The sequence below is a fragment of the Ambystoma mexicanum genome, chromosome 3q, assembly GCF_040938575.1.
Source record: "Ambystoma mexicanum isolate Mex_15411 chromosome 3q, UKY_AmexF1_1, whole genome shotgun sequence".
Taxonomy (NCBI): Eukaryota; Metazoa; Chordata; class Amphibia; order Caudata; family Ambystomatidae; genus Ambystoma; species Ambystoma mexicanum.
The window spans coordinates 774,596,488-774,619,817 of record NC_090926.1 but is presented as its reverse complement, the minus strand read 5'-3'; the positions used below and the strand labels follow the sequence as shown (position 1 = coordinate 774,619,817).

At 45.9% G+C, this 23,330-nt stretch overlaps 1 protein-coding gene across 5 annotated transcripts in view; it reads left to right on the top strand.

Annotated features, from left to right (window-relative positions):
• Nucleotides 1-23,330, top strand: part of TMEM94 (transmembrane protein 94) — a 2,019,771-nt gene that overhangs the window by 220,755 nt on the left and 1,775,686 nt on the right. For all 5 annotated transcript variants that reach the window (XM_069654803.1, XM_069654805.1, XM_069654804.1 and 2 more), the window contains exon 4: nt 11,226-11,356. In XM_069654803.1, coding sequence (XP_069510904.1) covers nt 11,226-11,356 — 131 coding nt within the window. The remainder of the gene's footprint in view (nt 1-11,225; nt 11,357-23,330) is intronic.

Sequence of the window (23,330 nt, the reverse complement as noted above, 5' to 3'; positions counted from 1 at the left end):
GTGATTTGAGGTTCTTACACTGTTGCTGAGTTGTGTTGGGATTAGTGGTTCCGACAATTTCCCCAGTGTATTGGGATGTGTGTCCCACTCACGCTTGTTTGGGAGCGTGAAATATGGTGATGTTGTTATTTGTGGGAATTGGTATCCTGTGTTGGTGGGTACAGGTGGAGGTGTTTACCTCTTATGGTGTCTTTACACACCTTGTTAAGGGCTGATGGATGATGATGGTACTGTGTCTGAGTTATTGGTTTGGTTTGGTTTTGTGAGTGAGGGCTGGTTGGTTCCCTGTGTTTGATGTCCGTTGTGGGCCCGCTACGGAGTTGGTTGAATGTATGTGTTGGAGTTTAGCTTATAGAAGCTAGTTTAAGGTTTGGTGGAGTTGAGCAAGCAGCTTTGCTCTGAGCATATTGCTTGGTATGGAAGTTCTGGTGATGGAGAGTATGGTCTGGGTTAGATGTTTTTCTTGGATCGTTTCTACAGAGTTCTTTTGATTCTTCCTCTGTTGTTTTCCTGATTTTATAAAGGGGGAAGATGTGTTATGTTTGTGCTTTCCCTCCTGCTTGATAGATCTGTGTGAATGAGCCCCTGACAGAATGTTAGTGTGGAATGTTATGGATGAACTCTGTCTGTGTGTTCCACAAAGTCAGTTGGGGCCTGAGCTTAGATGATGAGGGGGCCGGTGGATGTTTCTCCCTCCTTGTATACTTAATCTATTTACCTCATGTATACTTACCTCCTGTGTCAACCTAATAAAGTCCTGATATACCTACGTGCAGTCTGACGCAATAATTGACCCAAGACAATAACTTAACAGCTGCCTTGTACCCGGTAGCTGTGCTGAAGAGGGAAATCTGACGGAGTCCAGCTGAACCCAGAGGGGGGAGAAGAGGCCAGTACCCCTCTGATCCAGGATTTGTAGATTTGTATTTGTATTTATTTATTTGTAGCGTGCAGCCTTGCCCTGAGGCATCTGGGCGCGTGGTTACAAGAAGGTGGTTACAGGCAAGCAAAGGGGACAGGCTTACAAAGGAGAAACAATAAATCTTACAATGATACAGCTAGTGACAAAGCGGAGCAGGTTAAACGTAATTGCTCCAGTAGTGTATAACAGGTGCCAGAAGCTAAAGTAAAGGTTTTCAAATGAGAGAGAGAATCAAGAGAACATGAAAGTTAGACCATGAAAGAAGTGCTGGTGTACTTCAGGGTGCGCCTATGAGTGGAGTGAAGTAGGCTCATCAAGCTTGTGAAGCCAAAATTTGGTTTCGGTTTTGAAGGAGTGGAACGTGGGTTCTGATCTGAGTGTGCAGTGGCTGGTGTTCCAAAGTTTAGCTGCAAGGACAGGGAAGCTAGATCCCCAGCAGATTGTAGCTTGAATCTGGGTATAGAGAGTGTGTTGACATAGGCTGATCTCAACGGTCTATGCGCAACATGTTGTGAAAACTGGCTGGTCAGATAGGCTGTTACCAGGTTATTCGGAGCCTTGTAAGTCAAGGCTAAGGTTTTGAGAGATATTTGCTGCGAGACGGGGAGCCAGTGAAGTTTACGTCTGATGTTAGAAATGTGAGATCTTCGCTGGATTTTGAGGGCTGCCCTGATGGCATTGTTTTGTGTAACTTGTAGCTTGTCAATGTTTTTTTTGGCTAGTCCCTAAAGTATTAGTGTTCTCGCTAGGATGATGCAGTTCTCAGAGTTCAGGAAGGGTCTGCAAGCTGTGATAAGTTTACAGGTATAGGCCGAGGCGGACACTACGGCATTGGTTTGTCTAGTTAGCGATAGTCGCGTCGAGATAAACGCCTAGGGTTTTGGCTACGTTCGACACCTATGGTGAATGATTTTATATTCTGGGTCAAGTTTGGCCAATTTGGAGTGCGTTCCTAGGATGAGTAGCTCCGTTTTCTCATCATTGAGGCAAAGCCTGTGATGGGCAATCCAAGCCTGGATGATTAGGTAGACATCATTAAGTGCCATTGCGTCACAAGCAAAGTCACCAGAGATATGGATGAGTATAAAGGTGTCATCAGCATAGTTGGTTTATGAGACACCCAGGTATTCAAGTATGTCAAAGAGGGACTTGGTGAACACAGTGTATAGTGTAGGGGAGAGGCAGGATCCTTGGGGGACTCCACAGGGGACAGGTGCAGGTTCTGCTGAGGTTAGGAGAGAAAAAACCCTCATGTTTCTGTTAGCTAAAAAGGAACTAATCCAAGATGATGCTGAGTTCGAGAAGTGCATAGCAATTTTGAGGTGGTGGCACAGAACTTTCTGATTGACCAAGTCGATGATGCGGACAGATCGAGCAAGAGGAGGAGTGCCAACTTGCCCTTATCTTTCAGGTCGTCAATTTGCGTTTTTAAGTAATCTGGGCAGTTTCTGTGCCATGTCTAGGACGGAAGCCAGATTGACGCAGACCAAGTAATTGGTTTGATTCAAGATAGTCCTGTACTTGCAAGTATGCAGCGCGGTCCAGAATTTTTAGTAGGTATGGTACCGTAGTGATCGGCCTATAATTGGCGGGGTTGCTTGGGTCGAGGGAAGGTTTTTTGATTAATGGGATAACCCAAGCATCCTTGAGGTTATCTGGGACGATGCCCGATCTAAAAGAGGCATTTATGAAAGTGGTGATAAATGGTGCAAGTTCATGCGCAGCTTCCTTGATGACAGGTGCCGGACAGGAGTCGCCTTGACAGTTTGAGGGTTTAAGCTTTTTGATAATATTTTCCACTTCCTCAATGGATAGCGGTGAGAAGCTGAAAGGTTTTATGGGGCGTGTGGGGACTAGGTCAGGCAGAGGTGAGCTCAGGGTGAGCTCGGTTAGGATGTTCTTTTTAGCATTAATTTTTGCTTGCAATAAGTCAATTTTACCTTACAGTGCCTTTTGAATATTCGAGCACCAGGCAGCGTCAGGGGAGCAAGTCACCAAGGGGGCAACAGGTGACTCTAGTTCCTTGAGGATCATAAAGAGTTCCTTCGTGTTTGATTGAGCCTGTGTAATGCGTTTGTTGTAGACATCTTTTTTGGCTGCAAGAATAGCAGCTTTGTAGGTAGTGGTAGCCATGGTTAGGTTGTTTTTGTTGACAGAGGAAGGTATATTTTTCCAGAGGAACTCTGCTTTTCTTTTTTTCTTTGCATAAGTCTCTGAGATGGGGGGTGAACCAGGAGCTCAAATGAGAACAGGGTTTCTGTTTACGCAGTTTGAGCCGTGCAATAGTATCGAGGGCTTTAAGCACGGCCTGGTAAATATTCACTAGGACTGTAGGGTCTGAGCTATTGGTCAGAGAGGTGTTTAGTAGAGGGAGGATAATGGGAAGTAGTTTCTCGGTCGAGATATCCTTCTGATTGCGGGTTTGAATGGCAGGGGCTAGACTGGGTTTGCAAATTTGAGGGCTGGAATTGATAGTGAAGGTTATATTGTAATGGTCTGACCACAGGCAAGGGCTCACAGAGATCAGATTAAGCTTGCATCAAAGGTCAGCGACCCAATCGAGCGTCCGACCTTTGATGTGTTGAGTGAGACCAAAGTCAGTCAGAGTGTTTAGGAGGTCAGTCACCTTGTGATCATTCAGAGGAGTGGAAGAAAGGCAGCCCATGCTGTCTCATGGAAGGGGCTAGGCAACTTAAAGTTGCCCAGTAAAGAAAGGACTGGGAGCAGACTGACTACTCCTGGAGGAGAAGGAGGCAAGAAGAGGTGAGCCCAGTACGAAGAGTGAAGATACCTCAAGAGAGGAGAACGAGAGTCAAGAGACCACAGGAGAGAGGGAAGAGAGGGAAGACACCCTGGAGCAGGGACAAAGAAGATACAAGATCGAAAGAGGATGTGACATCCTAGAGTTGAAAAGGAAAACCCTGGAGTGGGCTAAACAAGTGATACCAGCAGAGCTGGGAAGGCAAAAGATAGAAACAAGCATGAAAGACATTGTTTGCAACTATGTTTGGAACACTTGGCCATTATACCGGCATCTAAAGACAGTTCTATCCAGTTGAACCAGAGTGAGAAAAAAACCTGGTTCAGAAGCAGTCAACCATCTTTTAGTTGTGAAACCCTTTAGACCTGCATGTGTTCGTTTTTCTATGAAAATAGCAGGCTAGTATAGTACTTGGGCTAGGGACTTTCCTTCTTTTGAATTTTAATATAGGGAACATACCCCTTACAGTTAGTTTTCATTATTTTAGTTTATTTTCTTTGAAGCTGGCCATGAGGTCAGACTAACTGTAAGAAAAGAAAGATCTGTGAACATTATGTCCCAGAGTCTGAGTCCTCATTTTGGCTTACCACATTCCCTATAATTCCTCTCCTGACGCTGTTGGCTTAAAATCCTTGTTTGCTATTTTGAAGTCGGGCAGAAGTAGTTTACTGGTCACGTGGCTCCACGCTGCGCTGCTAGGCTCTGTGTGTGTTGTCAGGCGGTATTAGTGAATGTGTCTGAGTCAAGCCAAGGAAGTGGTCTTCAAATATTTTTGGCCTGGCCACCAACTGAGCAGAATGTGGGCAGGCCTGATTTCGCCCCCCCCCCCCCCAAAATGGAAAATGGACAGTAAGTACAAATGGATATGAACTATTGTGCGCTGTCGCTGCACCCTGCTCCTAGAATAGTCCCTGGGCTCCTCCACCTGCTCCCATCAGTCTCTGGACTCCCTCATCTTACTCCTAGCGCAGTCCCTGGCTTCTCCCCACCCCACCGCAGACCCTGCTCCCACCCCTCCTGCTCCCACCACAGTCCCTGGACTTCCCCTCCCCCCACGGGTAGTCGTCGGAAGGCCTTCCAGAAGAGCATTGCCACCATCCAGGTGGGAGAGGACGAAGACTTGGACAGCGGGTCTGAAGTTGTTTTCTGGGATGAAGGGCTTTGTTTTTTACAGGATAGAAAGTTGGTACCAGGCGGTTTGTGTCATCCTTGCTATGTGCTGTTTGAAGGTGAGGGGTCTGTTGATGTTGAACCCAAGGGACTTGGCACAAGTGGCCAGCTGGGGTGTGAATCCCTCAAGGTTACATCCAGGCCATGGGGAGTATGCTCGCTGCACCGAGGGATCTCGCCATTCACATCCACGTCCCCCTGTCAGCAGATGAGTCCGCTGGAGTCCCCTAGCCCCTCTAAAATCTTGGGCCTTCCTTTCATAGCTCCCAGGCCCTGTGTGCTGCCTAGCAGCTAGCAGCCCCAGCCAACTGTCGTGGTCCTCCCCGCCCCTCAGCCTGCCTCCCAAACCTCCCACACCTGTGATTGGCTGATTCCCTGGACTTAGAGGTTCCTCCCAGGGCAGCCCTCTGCCCGGCAGCCCCTTTGTCCAAGGGCCCCAAGGCAAAGAACGGCTCCAATATAAGCGGCTCGAAGAAGTGTCAGCAGGTGTCTGCAGGGGAAGCCAAGGAAGCCAGCAGCCAATAGACCCCAACAAAACTGTGAGTGTGGCATGGGTGGGGGGTAGAGCAATTACTCTTCTCCAGAAAGCCCTCGCCATTCTACCTTACCATAACGTAGACTGCCATAGAATTACAACATGCATACTTAGAGAGATTTGTGACCATCAGCCTAAATCCATTCTTGGATCGACTATAAATGTTGCATTGCACAACGCACTAACATACTAGTCGAAGTTAACATGTGCACACTTAGATGAAATTCTCAACCCTAGCTTGCGTCGCATCTAGATAGAATTATGAATGTTGGCTTGCGTCACATCTAGATAGAATTATGAATGTTAGCTTGCGTCACATCTAGATAGAATTGTGAATGTTATCATGTGCCACACTCAGCTGAAAATCTTAACCTTAGCATGCGTCACAGCTATATAGAATTGTGAATGTTAGCATGTGCCACACTCAGATGGAAATCTGAACCTTAGCAGACGTCACATCTAGATAGAATTGTGAATGTTAGCTTGCGTCACATCTAGATAGAATTGTGAATGTTAACATGTGCCACACTTGGCTGAAAGACCTAACCTTAGCATACGTCACATCTGGATGGAATCGTGTTTGTAGGCTTGCGTCACATCTAGATAGAATTGCGGATGTTAGCTTGTGTCGCATCTAGATAGAATTTGTGAATGTTAGTATGTGCCACACTTGGCTGAAAGTCCTAACCTTAGCATACGTGACATCTGGATGGAATCGTATTTGTAGGCTTGCGTCGCATCTAGATAGAATTGCGGATGTTAGCTTGTGTCGCATCTAGATAGAATTTGTGAATGTTGGCATATGTCACATCTGGATAGAGTTGTGAATGTTAGCATGTGCCACGCTTTGATGTAATAGTGAATGTTGCCAACTATCCAATCCACTAACAATTTCATCCGTCTGCATACACCTCTCAAACTCTAACCAAACACAACCACAAGCCTTAAACGCAGCAAATCACACAAACTTCACCACACTGCAACAACAAAACAAACTGCACATAGACTTGCACAACAGAACACGACTACCGACTGTAAAACACCCCAAGCCCAGCCAACGGACCCACCGGGCTGAGGCTGCCAAAAGCACATCACTGCTTTCTTGCACTTTTTCAGCTCATTCCCACTAACTCAACCTCCCCTCTCCATTTTTCAGAGCCGCCATAGTGCCAGGGGACAACTACGGTGGTGATAGTGCATAGTAAAAATATTCTTTAACATTAGCCTTAACATTCATAGCAGAGAGCCAGGTCTGGATGTCAGGGTGTTCGATGTTGTTGGTCATCAGTAGGAATTCAGTCTTGGGGGTTGGGGGGGTTGAGCTTTAGGTAAGCACAGGACATCCAGGTATGGATGTGCGTGAGGCAGACCTTGAGCCTGTGGATGTCTTCGATGGGGTACATCTTGAGTAGATCTGCGTATTGATGAATGTAAATGTTGTTTGGAGCGAGGAGGATTCCTAGTGATTCCATGTAAAAATAGATCATCACAGGGTACAGGATGGATCCTTGCAGGACACTACAGGTGATGGGTAGAGTTGGTGATCTGGAAGAATCCATTTGTACTAACTATCAGCGATTTGCAAAGTAGGATTGGAACCAGATGAGGACGATCTCGCTGATCCCCATGTGGCGATGTAGATTGTCAGTGAGTGTCTGGTGGTCTAGTGTCAAATGCTGCTGAGAGGTCAAGGAGAGCGAGGAGACAAGGATGGCCATCATCGAGGATTTTAAGGGCATTGTTGAATACCTTGATGGTAGCTGTGTATGTTTTCTTAGCCTCGTCTCCGAGTCGCAGCTGGTGTCCAGAGGAGTCATGGGACTCCATCACCCCACCAATTCTTTAGCTTAGGACATCTGAGGATGCCTCCAGCTGTTGTCCCTGTCCTGGGATCGTTTGACAGAGCCAGTCCTGCCCCAGAGGTGTGTAGATGGTGTTGAGGTGGGGGCCCTGTCGGAACCCCTGCTCCCACCTGAGTGTGCTTTGCATCTGTCTGCTAGTGCCACTGTCTCTTCAACAAGGACGCCTGGTTTATAGTGGAAGGAACCCACGTGGAGATGGAGAGAGATGTAGGGACCCCCTAAGTTTCATTTAGCCCAACCTTGACAAATCATTTATTCAAAATTGTAACAACATTGTAATGGAGCATCTATCTCTTTGACAATGGGAAGGATCTTTACTAACCATTAACCTTTCAAAAATCCTTCACTTCAGTGTCTTAGAAGGTCCAGCTCTGGTACGTAGACTAGTGTTTACTCAGAGTTCATGGGTAATTGATGTACTTATAGGCACATTAAAAGTCAGAAACGTTTCCACATAGAAAAAAGGGACATTCGCTTAAGAGAATTTAAAAGTTGTTTGACAGTAGATCTCCTATTTTGTGGATAGACTGTCTTCTTATGTTTGAAGGATTCATTGTACCTCCATTGTCCTTGGCCATGACCAATGTCTTTCAGTTGTGCCATAAATGAAGTACTGACACCACCAATCCCAATTTCATGGTCCACTTCCATACGCCCAAAATCCTCCACCACCTCAATACCGCACCCATTTCGAAACAGCAGTATGTGGAAAGAATTCTACATTCAAAATATTTAGTAGAAAAGTAGTGTGGCAGCAACATGTGACAACAGACTTATTGTTCTGAAGTTATTTATTTTCTAATTCACTGTCTTTGGTATATTGAGGTGGCCTATAAAACAATAAAGATGTCACGTTTCTGTGATATTAACATTTTCTTTTTTAAAACTTTATTTTTGCACACTTGGTTATGGTCTTATCCATTTTTTGTTCTCACATGTGGTTGTACATGGATTACATTCATATGAGTTACAAATAATCTGTGCATGCAACAGTGCTCAACTGCGCCCATCCTTCATCAATGACAAATATTGCTGGAAATCACCCCAGACATCTCTCGGGCGGCTCCCTCGGCACCTGACGTGAGATATATAGTTCTCCCGTGTCACTTGCCCAAACAACATCATGCAACCAGTCGGACAATGATGGTGGTTCTTTCCGTATCCACGTGTGAGAAAAGCCCATTTGGCTAGTATGAGCTCCAAGTTGACAAATGTACGCTTTAACACATTCATCTTCCCAACGTAGCCTAATACACAGTCCGATGCCGTCAGGGATAGTGGCTGCCCTGTTATTTTGTCGAGCCTGTGGCACGCTGCCTTCCAGTAACCGATTGATGCTGGATAACTCCACAGCATGTGCTCCAAACGGGGGTCTGTGTCCCCGCATTTAGGGCAGTTTCGTGGTGCAGTTGGGTACTGTTAAGTAAGACTTGCCTGTGTAATGTGTTCTGTTGAGAATTGTAAATTCTATCAGTCTGTGTCTGGAGTTTAGTGACACTTGTTTTGTGAGTCTTTGGTATTTACCCACTGTGTATCGGAAAAGACCATCCCTACATCCCTTTCCCATTTACTTCTAATATCCTCTCTCGTGGTCCCGGGGCCGTTTGATCTAGTTTATACACGACTGATATGGATGTCTTCCCGACCGACAAAATATATGTGAGACACGGCTGTGGACCCGGCTCCAGGGGAAGCGTTGGCCAAATAGAGGTGACCGCCGTGGGAACACAGTGATACTGGTGCCATTGCAGTGTTGTGTCCCCGACTTGCCTCTTAATGATCTCTCATGTAATGAAATTACCTGAGACAAACGGGTCCCACAGTCTTAGCACGCCAGCTTCCCTCCAGCGGGCCGCTAGTAGCTTGTCTAGGGTGGTAGGGTGGGGTGTAGTGTCAGGTAGTACAATTCAAAGTCTGGAGCCACCAGGCTGCCATGCTCGTATGGTTGTGCCAGCCGATGCCACTTCGCTCTCACCTGTACCTTCCCTACAAACGAGGAACACATCCCTGTTAGTTTGCCAAAGAGTGGCTTACCTGGCCACATTGTTATTTTGTGACAGTTTGGGCAGAATTATCATCTTTACCAATGCCAAGCGGCTGGCTAATTAAATGGGAAAGTGTTTCCATTTGTCAAGTTTGATCTTTAGTTTCTCTCTATAGCTTTCATAGTTGAGGGCCTTGGTCAATGGGAGGGTCCGCGCTATCTCTATCCCCAGGTATCTAACACTCTCCGATGTCTGTGATATGATCATAACGTACAAGGATCTATGAAAAGGAATAATGCCATGTAAGCCACTTTTATCTCAGTGATCCTCAGTGAATGCTGCTAGCTTTCCTATCGATCTCAAGGTTGTAGCACTCAAGTTTCAACGTTACAGTGCCCCGCTTGCTCTGCAGCTTTCAATGTGCCCTTAGGGCTATGGCTGCACAGATCCATCCTTCTCATCTTTTTCCCTCTTGTCTCTCTGATGCGCAGGCTTTTATACTCTGTTATTTGGGATTAGCATCAGCTGTTGGTTTGTTCTGTGTTGCTCCCAAGGCTTCAAAAGGCCCATTGAGCATTTTGAAGTCTTGCGGAAGTGCCGCCCTTCCTCTGTGTTGCAGTATGAAGGCTCCACACCTGGATGATCAAAGCTGCTCTCCACTTTTTTTGGCTCCTCCTGGGGCCACATCAGGAGTTTAGCGTTAGCCCTTAAAAAGGGCGGCAACACTATTTATTTTTTATTTTTATTTCAGTATTTATATAGCACGCTGCAACCCATGGGCATAGAGGCCCTGGGAAGGATATGTATGCAGGCTTGCTTAAGGGTTACAAGATAGCGGCCCAGTACAATAAATAAGACTGTTACATCATTACAGAGGCTTATTACCGCCTCATTTAACTTTTGGCCCAATCATGAGCTTGACGGAAAGTTGGAGTTTTACCTGCAGCTTTTTGCTGGATGTAAAAATGTCCACTTTCTGCCCTTTTCCGGTGCTATTGCCCATAGAAAATCCCCATAGAGTCTTAATGTACTCTTAAAATATAAAAATTGGCATTTAAAGCCTTAGCACTACTCTGGATCTGGTGCAAATTGCTATGTACGTTGGCAGTATCCCGGCGCAATTGCCACCGGGTTACCACCAAGGCTGTGATGGAGCCCTTAGTCTGGTGCTCAAGGTGGCCACATGGCAAGCAATAGGTTATGTGGAGGTGGTGGGGGCTACTTAAAGCAGGCTTGCGTGCTGGCGTCCGGTCCTCTTCTTAGTCTCACAGCATAGGTGCAGAGACCTGCATTAGGGCAATGCTCCCGTCACCCGCTCCATCGTCGAAGGTTGAAGACATAATTGCACCAGCTATGAGCCTGCTTTGATGAGTGTACACCCTTCTTAACGTTCTACAGCGAAAATCAAAAGCTGTGATGCAAAGCATCCATTGTGACTTTTTAAAATTCTGCTAGTGTAGTCCATTCTAGTAAATTCTTGAACGGTAACATGCAGCCTGGTTGTACGTTTCCCAGTCTCCCACTGGAACAATATGACCAATGAATAACTGAAAATAACTGAAAATACGTCGAAAATGGCGATTGTTCTCTTAATGGGAGGGGGTGGGAGAGAGAGAGAGAGAGAGAGAGATTACGGCATTCATGTTGCTCTTTGGTGGTATGGTTGGACAATCTAGTACATGTTAAACCTTTGCCTCCTTTGTATCCGAGTTACATTCAGATAAGTGAACCCGTTTTAGTGGTTAACAGTGGAACAAGCACAGTCCGTGTACTGTTTGCAAAACCAGAATATCTCTCCTTTGTCACTGCTCATTGTGTACGTAAATAGGTCAGTGGGTCACCTTCAGTTTGTCACTTAGATGTTTGACGGTGTAGGGCAACTATCTGAGCTTTTGCCAAGGCTGCCAGATTCTCAGAGGCACTGTCTCTTAGCTAGGATATAGCAAATCCTCCACTTCATTCCCGCTAACGCTCTCTGCTTTCATTTCAGGAGGTATGGAGAAGACGGAGCTTTCTGTACCATGGTAACCGCTCCTCCTGTTTCCATTGGCCTGGTGCATCCCTTATGCTCTTGGCTGTCTTGCTGCTCTTGTGCTGTTATGGCTCCCAGCCAAATGGAAGGTAAATGCATCACAAATGATATTTGAAATACTTGCTATAGTCTCAAACCTGAAAGTAAATGTTTGATTTTGGCAATCCGTCGTTCACATTTTTTGTGAAAGCTTGGTCCCTGACAGCCATCTCTGGCAGTTCTACTCCCATGGGGGAGGGAGGGGGAAGGGGAATGGCTAAGTGGTGCTGCAGTCTGGGTGTTATGCGCTCCCTATGCATAATTTGGCAATACTGGCACAGATCTATGCTTGTAGAACTAACTCGCCAAGAGAAACAAGACTAGATTTTCACTATTACTCTTGAGGTCTGTTTCTAATTTATTTTACACGAACTTGACAGACACCTTTTTCATATAAAGTAGGTCCAATAAGTGATAGTAAATTAGTTAATCAAATAGTTCAATTCACTTCTTTAAAAAATACTATGAAACGATTTATTTTAGAATAAAAGGGGCACATCCACATAAAAAAAACATTAAACTATTATATGGAAGTAGCACCATACCATATTGGGTTATGATAATGTCTCCTAAAATTTACCAAACTTCACATGATGGGCGTAAACGTAAGCATGGCCCTACTCGGAGCCCATCATAAACTTACACTTCAATGATATTGATTTCAAATATGTTCTTATCATTGTATAATGTTGGAAATCCAGCCTGGTTTTTTTGCCAGATCCTAGCCTTTATTACTTGGACATTACACTCCATTATAAGTATTGAATGGGGGTAATGTGCATGTTCTGGAATGTATAAAAGATAGAGTATTAGAAAATGGTCAAGTGTTTTGGTCTTGTGCTCTGAGCACATAATGCAACAGATGGCCAAGTGGCTTTAATTTCACTTTGCAGTGATGTTTTCTTCTATTTGATCAAGCCTCAGTTTTATAAACATTTGGTGTTAGGTATGCCAGGTCAGTTTGTTAGTTGGTTTTATATTTCCTTTGAATGATTATGAATCGGATTCATGTAACGCAAAGTCTTAATTGTTGGGTACAAGGACCTGCTATGAGACTTAAATATTTCAGCCGTGCTCTGTGAGGTGAACTTTGCATTACAATGTTACAATTGTATTTCTGGTTTCCCTTGTTTCCTAGAAAGCCATGCATCTTGTTGGCAGTTAATTTAAGCAACGTTTTAATGCATCAAATTCGAGTGCTATTCTTAACGATTGTTTGTCTATAATTCTCATTTTAGTCATATGGATTCTTTAATTATCATTGTAGTCATATTTATTTGTAATTGTCTGACCTGCATGCCTTTTGCCAAGAAGAATTTAGACCCAAATCCAGGACCATTACTTCTTTTGGTATTATTGGCCACTAAACCTAGAATTGTTGACATTTTCCATTGATTGTGTGCCAGTTTTGGTGACCATAATTTGCCAATTATACATGGTACACAAGCCGCCACCATAGAAGAATAGATATGCAAAGTTGTTAATGTATATGGACCATCCTAGTTATGAATTTCTTAAAATAGAAACCAAGTACATTTTAATACAAACTGAAATATCGCTTTCTAATGAACAGCATTTTAAGACTCCTTTATCCTAAAATGTATCTTGCATTTAAACACAAAATAAAGAGAATAACAGATAGAATAGAGTTTTGCAACTTTATATAGTGTGTGACTAAAAGGAAAAACAATAAATGTGTTTTATTTATGCAGCCTCCTGTTTGCACACCGGAGACTACTGCTAATTAAGGAGTTGAGTGGTAGTTGGCCTTCAGTACGTATTTTACAGTCATGGGAGAAAAGGATTTATTTTTCCCATAATTCATATTAATGATGAGGAACTAGGATTCCGAAAGTAACTTTTTCTTATGCATAGTGCTATTTTTATCATAAAGTTTTATTCCTAGGCATTAACGGATACTAACCATACTCTGTTTTCAGCTTTTTAGGATCTAATGTTAAAAGGGGTCACTTTCAAAATGCCAATACTGGAACGAGGTATTTCTTGGTAAAGTGCCCTGGCATGTTGATTATGCAGACAAATCTTAATTTGTGTATATTTATAGAGGTGAGGAGCGGCTGCTACTTAGAGGATGCCACTATAAAGCCACTTGTTGTTTTGACTGTGTCTTAATCTGATTGCTTGTTTTAATAAGATACTCCCCATTGGTTTTTAATTATTCAGTGTTGTTGCAACGTTTAACCTCCGCGCACCGCATTGCGGTTCGTAGCATTCTGTTACTGCCCCTTTGATTACTATTGTACTGAAGGGTAGAAACAGGGTAGAGGCTAGTCCTCTTTCAGTTTCACATTAGGCGGGTCTCCGCCTCTCTCTGAGACCGGCAGTAGCTTTTATGTGCCACTCTCCGCCTGCACAGTGGACACGCCGTCAGCACGCCAAAGGCTGGCGTAGGGAAAGCCCGTCTGTGCCCGTCCGTGCAATGGCTGGCAATAAAGGCAGGCACTGCCACACTAGATCTAACTTGCTGCTGCTTGCCCCACCACTGACTCGCTTTCCTTGGGACTGGGTGGCGGCCCAGATGCCTCTCCCCTCTTCTGATAGTGCTCAGCAGGTGGAGGTATTACCCAGCTCATTGTCTCTGCCTCTACTACTTTTGAACGCCCGCTCTCTTACGGCGCATGCCAAAGAAGTAACTTCCCTTATACTGATCATTGCCCTGCTCTATTAGTCCTTACTGAGACATGGCTCCAGGCCCACTCGGCCCTTGTCCTGACTCCGACTATTCCAGAGGGCTATAATATTATTCATTGCGACCGCCCCGTCCCTCACCAAGGTGGAGGGGGTTGCTATTATTTTTAAAGCTACTTTCAATGTTCTCAACTAGACTGCCCACACAGCCTTAACATTGAGTCCTTATTACTGTGCTGTGTTATTTCTTCCGCTTTGGTTTGCCATATTTTGGTAATTTACCGCCCTCCTGGTAGTTATGGCAGCCTACTGGAACCTCTCGCTGATCTTATTGCTGGTCTTCAGGCACAATACACAATTCTTATCATTCTCGGTGACCTGAATCTTAAATTTAACTCTCCCAGGACTGCAGCCCTTGATCTTTTTTACGATAGTCTGCTTGACTTAGACCTGCCTCAACTGGTGCTAGTACCCACTCATAAATCAGGCAACACTCTTGATGTGGTGCTCGCCAACAAAGCCCTGGTTTCTTTTCATTCTACTGAACCCATGGTCTGGACTGACCACTATCTGGTCATCTGTAGTCTGTTGCAAAAGCTCACTCCACTCAAGATTTTGCCGGAACCCATCTTTCGGCAATGCTGGTGTACAGCCAACCTCCAGTGTTTACAGGCCGATTCATGGAATTAATGTGCGCGGAAAATCGCAGCGCAAGCGTGAATATCGCAGCGCAAGCGTGCCAAAGCCGCGCACATTGATTCATGGAAGTCTGTGCGCATGTAAATCCTAGGATGTGCGCTAAAATCATGGGTGGTGCACGTGGGCGTACACGTCATCAAACGGCGTGTGCTACGCGCACAGCGAAAGCGCACATAGCACAGCGCACACAACAAAAGTGGGCGGAACCCGGGGCGTAACACGCAGAATGGGGAACAACGCGTTCAAATGTGGGCGTTACGGGTGAAGTTCAGGGGGTAAATGCTCGCAACGCCCACACGCGCGCCTACAACGCGTATTCATGTAATCGAACAGGGGAAACGCGTGCGCCAAAAAAGACGCGCTAATCCGGAAACACGTACGCCAGCAGGAAGCAGGCGTACGCGGCCTCGCGCAGCATAAAAGTGCACGCAAACAACAAACAAGCTCAGACGCTACGATGAATATACCGTTGCTCTCAGCAGTGGTCGTGGGACACCGCAGGAGGAGGATAGCCAGGCCCCGAATTTTTACACCCAGGACCAGCCTTTTTGGGATGCCTGATGACCAGGTGTATGGGATGTACAGTTTTCCACCACACATAATACTCGACCTGGTGAGTGAGTGGGAGGATGACCTCACATCACCCACCCTGTGCTCCCAAGCACTGAGCCCTGTGGGATGTTTTTACCCATGCATCCAAGCCCTGCCATAAAACTGTGCAGTACCTGCATGGAAAACATCATGATGGCCAGAACTCCCCAGAGAGTGCACAGGGAAAACATGAAGAATAGGCTGCCACCCATTTTTGCCTATGTTGTGGGCACAGGAGGGCATTGCCTAAAACCACCATTGGGCTACACACACAGTAGCCTGAAACCATTGGGAATGGCAATGCTGATTGCCAAAAAGCAACTCAGAACTGTGGGGAATTTATTTTCTTAATCCCAAAAATGGTTGCATTACCAGTACTCACCACTATCAGAAAGCCGGCGTTTTAAAACCACCAGACTTTTGTGTAAAACTGAACAAATGAAACAAAACCAGACCAAGGAAAGACTTGCTAAGAGGTGGATACAATGTAAAACTATATTCTGAAATGACTTGAAGGAAGTAATTATTTAATGTATAGGTAAAAATTGTCAGTTTGATTTGAATGTAGAAAACTGGGAGGAAAAAGTGACATTTAGCTGAAACCTGGCTTAATGAAACTGAATTCTGCCTGACGACTACCCCCGACAGGAGTTGAAAGTGGATCAACAGCCACTCTTCCCAGGCCTAGCTGCATCCTGCTGCCCCTTACCAAAAGGAGTTGACACCTCTCTGATTAGATTAGGGGAAGAGCACCTGGGAACTGGAAGGGACCGAGCAATGCAACTTCCTTGACTCGGGCAAATGTTATATTGGGGGCGTCGTAAAATAGCTTCCTCTTGGGAGAAACTGGGGGGCAGCTGTGCCTCTGTGAACAAGCTGGCTTGGGGGAAGTGGATAAACCAGTTATTCCACCATGTGATGTGGGAAGCCACACCCCTTTTTGACCAGGGCATAATTTAAAAAAAGATGGATAATTCATAGTACAGACTTGTCAGAATTATATAAGTAATACCATTATTCTTGTGATTTTTCGGTGCACATTTTAAGAGGCGTTAGGACCCTGTGGTGTATTCTGGGGGGTTTCTAGCAGAAAATAGGGTCTTACTCCAAATGTCTGCATGTTAAAAATCTGACACTTCATCAATTAATGTCCATACTCCTTGCGCACATGGGGTAAATGTCCGATATTGCAAAACCAGTTAAAAGCGCAAAATGTTGTCATTTTTGAATGCAAGCCCCCAGGAAGATCAGAGGCGGACAAGCATGGACCATAAGGAATATATAATGTGAACGTGTAATTTCAACAAATTGTGTATCTGGGAAAGATGTATTTGAATCAAATATAGATTTGTGGGCAAACTGACCAGGGGAGGATCCTCTGACCCATAAACAGACCTCATCATGATGACAATCCATTTCCTTCCCCCAATCATGGGAGAGGGGAGAATTTGGCCAATGACAAGTAGAGAGGGGCAGGCTTAGCTAGGCCCAGGCACACACCCATTTTCAAAACACATAAAAAGAGACTGCTGGGACAGGTAGGGGGATTCAATTCCATTTGCTGCGGAGCATGCTGACCGACGACTTCACATCCAGAGATCCAGACTTCAAATCCATCAATCTCCAGAACCTGTAGCAGAAATTAACTCCAGAATTTGTAGCAGAGAAGCCTGAATCCACCAGCTGAATCCTCTTCAGCAGGCCTCAAAACTAACCAAACTATTCAACAGCTGGGCGAGCTGTTTGAATTTTTGCCGAGAATTTTTGCAAGAACCTGTAGCAGTACCCAGAAAGCAGTACATCCAGAATCCAGAGAGGCTAGACCAGCAGAGCAGAGCTGACCCAGATCGCTGTGAGCAGAACCGGTGCCTGATTGACCCACCGAGCAGACAGAACCGCAGCCGGACGTGTTGACCAGATCCGTGACAAGGCCTAGTTCAAATTTATATTGTGAGTACCTAGCAGAACTGTGCAGAACCAATCTCTTAGGTTAAAATAGTGTGGATTAGATTATTTTAACTAAGTAGAACTGCCTCCTAGAAATCGTGTCATCTGTCATTTTTAAAGCTGCACAACTGTCACCTGTCAATTCTGCAGCTGCAAGCTGTCACCTGTCATTTTGAGTTTACTTTAAATCCGAAAAACTACCTTTATTTAATCGTCCGTATCTCTGGAACCGTTTGTGCTAGGAACGTAATTTAACTTTCATTTGAAAGCATAGAACCTAGAACCGACTTCCTACTCCCTTTACTTTTCCCGTAATCGCGAGACACCCACTCGTGAAATTTACTGCGATTTGGCCCGATTTCTTCATCTGTAGAAATCAGCAGCTTTTTGCTTCTCTTTGCTAAAATTCGTTTGCAATCTGCTAATCATTCATAGAGTATTGTTAAAGTCAGCCTGAACTAATATAAAGTAGCCATCACTTACCCTGAACCTCTAGAGGGAATTAAAAGCAATTTTAGCACCTTTTCACTTCCTTGCAAACCACATTAAAGTAATTTGCCTGTGTTTAAAACTCATCCCTGTTTTCCCTAAGCTTGCTGGGAGAACTGGAACTGTGTATTGCAGTATAAAGTGTGATTTGTTGGGATTCTTGAAGACTGTGTGCTCTCCTTCCATTTCTGGTATTGCATAGGGGGGGAGTGAATTGTCAAAAGAAAAAGTGATCATATTACCTTTTGCTAAAATCATAACAAGTTATTTCTGTACTGCATTTTATTCCAGCTTGCTTTTCCTTGAACCATATAAAGCATTCTTTCCCACCTTGTTCTTCTGTTCCTATTCATAGTTACCTCTTGCTGATTACTGCTCATATTCACAAGTGTAATATCCATTATCAATTTATTTATAGAAGTGTGATATATATATTGTTTACATTTTCAAATAAACCTTTTAATTTGCAAAACAAACCTACTTCTTGGCCCAGTGGGGTCAGGGGGATTCTAAGAGGGGGGTGTTATACAAGGGTTGTCATTCAGAGTACTGAGCTGGATATAAAAATACACCAATAAGGGGTTTCCTCAGCATCCCAGACTAGGCATTGACTTAGCTGTAGTGTTGATTGAATATCGCTTACAAAAGTGGGGGCTTGGAGCCGGGATATTCTGGGTTAGATTTACCACTTGTGCAGATTAAGACAGTGTGCCAACTGACCAGATACACATATCCGGTTAGACCACCACGCTGTTTTACACTGTGAAAGCATCCCTCAAAGGAACGCTCTAAGGAAACGGTCTGTTTTGCAAAATAAAATACAAACTTCTGTAAGTCAGGAAGGAACTCAAATTCCAGAATGACGACCTTGGTAGATATGAAAATAGCCAGAGAGCACTTCTTACATAAGCTATTTGTGAGAGGTGAGTGGACGCATCAGGACCAAACGGTCTGGTTGCAGGCAATCGCGCAACAGGTCACTGAAACAGGGTCAGATATATGGGGAGATCAGGGTCCCCTACATGTGGCCCTGAGTGAACTATTTATGGCCCCTAAAGCCAAAGATGAACATAATAAGATTGCCAGGATAGCGGCATATTTGTATCTATATATCGGAGCCATGCAGGACAAATGTGCTGGCAAATAGGCAACAGATGGAATTAGAGAAGGCCCAATCTAATCTGGACTCTTCTGAGCAGAGGCTGCTCAGGAGCCAGGAGTCAGAAAAGGACAGCAGACAGTACATCACTAAAATAAAGGAAGATATGGATGTGCTGCAACAGGAAAAGGCGGACCAGGATACCAGATTTCTGGCCTTGCAGAAGGAGTACCAAGAAGGTTTGGACTCCCTACTGCAGAGCCAGAAAAAGCTAGAGCAACAATTAGATTTCAATAGGGCATGTGCCGAGCAGGTAGTCACCCTGCAAAGCCACCTAGATAGGGAGAAGGCAGAGAGCAATAAACTGATTTTGAAAGACCTGGATACCCAGGCAGAGTTTGACCAGGAGCGCCAGAAAGCTGGTGCCTTCCAAAGGCAAAGGGACGACCTGGCAGCACAGATGCAGGCTCTTAGTCAGGAAAGGGATACCTTAGGCCAGGAAGTCTGCCACTTAAAAAGGAAAATGGAAGAAAATCACCTGGCCCTCCAGGGACTGGGTGACCTCCAAAAAGAACACCAGAACTTGTTAGAGCACACCAGGAGGGTGGAGGATGCTCTGGCAAGAAAAGAGCAGGCCAATAGGGACACAGCTCAGGAGGTAACCCTCCTGCAGCAGAGACTGGCTCAGTACTCCAGGACCAATCAGGAGGCACAGAGAGAAAATGAGGCTCTCTGTCAGCACAATGATAGGCTCCAGCAACAGGTAGCGATGCAGGAGAGACTGATAGTCTAGTAAGGCCTTAACTGAGGAACTGAAAGCGCAGGCTCTTGCATTGCAACAGGGAGCAGGGGCTGATAGAGACGAGGTGCGCTGGGAAAGGGAAACGCCTGAGCATAACCTCAGGAGCCCTGGTACCAGAGGCCTTCATCTCTCCTAGTCCCTGCACTCTGCCACCCCCATGTCCCCTCGCGCACATGAGCCCAGGGCCACGGAGATGGCAGATTACTATCCAGCTAGAAGTATGGGGCTCATAGGCCAGTACCTCCCAGGAATGGATGGGCGGGCGGGCATCCGGGTATGGGCACCCAAGCACAGTGCAATTTAGTGGGGAACCCCAGGAGAGTAGGCCCATTAAGGGCATCCTGAAAACCTCTGCCCAGTTAGGTCAGTTGGCGGGGGGTACCCATCAAATCCTGGCAGCAAGGAGGGGTCTGAAGACTCCTCTGAGCATTATAGGACACAGGAGACCAGGTCCCCACATTCTGCCAGCCATTCCCAGGCTCGCAGAATCTGGGAAAACCTGGAAGATCAGATGGGCACCTCTGGGAGCAGCGCTTCTGAGTCGGAGGATGAATGGACCAGGGTTACCCGAACCAAAAAGGCCAATAAGGCAAAAAGGGCCTTGCTTAAGGACCCATTGAAACAAATAAAGGCAATAAGGAGTGTCATCACGCCTTATCATAAGAACGCCAAGTATTCTGCTTGGGAACACTTGGAGCTCTATGAGCAAATGATGGAGACTTTCCATTTGAAGGACAGCCAAAGCTGTATTCAATATGTAAAGTGGACCTTCTCACCAGAATACTCCAGTTTCTTTGCAGGGCTGGAGGATCAAAACCATTCAAGGTGGTCCACATACAGGGCGGCCATCTTGAAACATTTTTCTGTGCACAGAAATCCTCAAGAGGCTTGCAAGGCAGCCTGCAATTTGCAATGTGGGGAGGATCAGGCCCCACAAGAGTTTGTGCAAGAATTAAAGCGTGATTTTGCGCAGACCACCAGAATGGTGCGCACGGAGAGCAGAGAATTTATCAATACGTTTTTCCATGCCTTACCCAAATTCATAATGACCCAGCTCGTGAGAGATTTTCATGAGAAAAGATCTTTAGACTGGGTCATTGAACAGGCTACCCGGATCTATGAGGTGCAGAAGCCCATCGAAAGGTGGCAGAGGTAAAGGTTGCCCCCGTTTTAGATTTGGAGATGGGGGAGCCTAAAAACCTGCCTGCACCAAATAATTCACAGCCCAGAAGGCCCTCGGGCCAGTCACAGACAGGGAGTCGAGGAGGTAGTCCCACAAATGGGGTCCCCCGCCCCCCGGACTATGTAAGTCCCTGCTACAAGGGAAACCGACCAATCCTGGGTTATGTGTGGACTCCTCCAGACCAAGGGGGGGTCCAGCCAAGCACCTGACCCGGGGTACTTCCCTCCTAACTTCCAACAGGAGGGCAGAAATTCACCAAATCCTGGGCAGAACTTTTTCCCCAGGTATCCACCCAATTTCCAGCCCCAAAATCATCCATCCTTCTTTCCCCAATTCCCTGAGCCCAGACAACCTAATCCGGGAGAGGGGAGGCCAAGGGTGGAGGGGTACCAAAATCTTCCCAACCAGGGGTACTACCAGAGAAGGGATAGCTACCCTTCCCGGGATCAGCCCAGGGGAGAAAATAGAGCCCCGTATCAGCCTGAGCAGGTTTCACACCTTGAGCGCCAGGTCCAAAATATGGCACGAGATCTGGGTCACATACTGAGGGCTCAACAGAACCCTCAGATGAGCATGCCACCGCAGAATGCCCCAAACTCTGGACCTGGTGCTCCAGAACAATGACGGGGGCAGCACCTCGATAACCCACCGGTTCCCAGGGAGGAGGCACAAGGGGAAGGGGGGGTGTAAAGCCTTGGAAGAAGCTTCCTTCCCAACTTGTGAACAGCCACTGGAAAACCAGGAACCGGAAACAAAATCTCCTGCCCCTGAAAGCCTGCCTCCCAAGGAGCAGAGGGGGGTAGGAGAAACAAAGGACCCAAACAGACCCACTTTGTGGAGGAGGTACAGGTCTTCCAATTTGAGGGAGAGGGATCCTCAGAAGATCCAGGGAAAAGGATCTTCTTCTTCAGAGATGGGGGAACTCCTCCCAAGGAAAAATGGGTCCCAAGGGATTCCAATCCAGACTGGGGAGATGTGGAGACTGAGCTACCGCCGCCCATCATCTCATCCCAGAACCGACAATACCAAAATCCCAAGGGTCAAACCCATCCTGATGACTGCCTCCAAAAAGGGTGGGGCGGCCCAGAGCCGGAACCAGGGGAACCCACAATGGCTCTGATCTCCAGTTGCCAACTTTTTCTTTCAGATTCCCAAGGCTCTCTGCAGAATTCTGCCCAAATCTCTTCGCTAGCAATGTCCAAAACCAGAAAGTTAGCCCACCAGTTGTCCAAAAATGTGCATTATCTGTGCCCCCTTGAGGAGAAGGAGGGAAGATACTATGCCCCGGTACAAGTACAGGGGCAGGGTACAATTTTGGCACTGGTGGACACTGGATCCCAAGCTACCCTTCTGTCCGAAAGGGCCTTTGAGGAACTAAATGCAGAAAGGGGGGAGAATTATCGTATTCCTCTCACCTCTCTTCCTGGACAATTGCAGAACTTTGACGGGAAGGAAATTCCTGTCGAGGGGACTGCAGATTTGGACATCAAAATTGGGCAACACAAGGTGAAACACCAGGTCATAGTAGTGACTCCAGAGGGCACCCCTTGTTTACTAGGGAATGACCTCCTGAGAAGGTTGTCACCCCTAATAGATTGCGTAAACAAGGTCCTCTGGACCCAGACTAGTCGACCAATAAAATTAAAACCATGTTAGTTTAAATGGCACCGGACACATGGTTGAACAAAAATCTGACCAAGTAGAATTGCACTTCCAGAACAACCAAATTCCAGACGTGACAATAATAGCAGTAGGAAAACAGACTGGTGATGGGGGGTCCTCTCTATTTCTGATAATCAACCTTCCTTCCAGTTTAAGGTGGTATTCCACACTGGAAGGAAACACCCTGAAATTCTTTACCAATCCACAATCAGACACTCCCACTCCTATAGTTCAGAAAGATGTGAAATCAGCTCAGAGCCTGGCTGATATTCAGCAAATTGGAGAGCAGTTGTTCATCCCTGTTCGTTTAAATGGTGGGAAGGATTCTGTTCTCGCTCAAGTGTGTGTGAACAACGGTAAGAGCTTCATCAGCGAAGCCATGTTCCACCAACTCCCAAAAGATCCAGCCATTCCCACATTCAAACTGATAGACAAATGGGAAATGGACCTGGAAGCACCTAATTCCAAACATCTCATGCCAAGCAGGTGTATGCTCAAAATCTCCATTGGCAACAAGAGCATAGTCCATAATTGTTGGCTCGTGCGAGACATCACTGCCGCCTTTTACTTAGGCAGTGACATTCTCAATCGCTTTGCCATTAGTTTGGACCTAATAAACTTCAAAGCTTGGTCCCGATTAGCGGATAATCCCATGGGCTTTGATGATCCAGAAAAAGCATTTAGGTCAGCTCAATTGCTACCTTATGCAGTTGAAATTCAGATCAAAGAGGAAGTCACCATCCCAGAAAGGACCCGACAATTCTCCCTGGAAGTGAAAGTTAAAAGAGGACAAAAATTGAAAAACCCTGATGCTTATATACATCTAAATGCTTCTCTCCAACAGCAAGGGTTGGGGGTAAACCCAACTCCATTAGTCAACATAGAACATGACACCATTCCAAT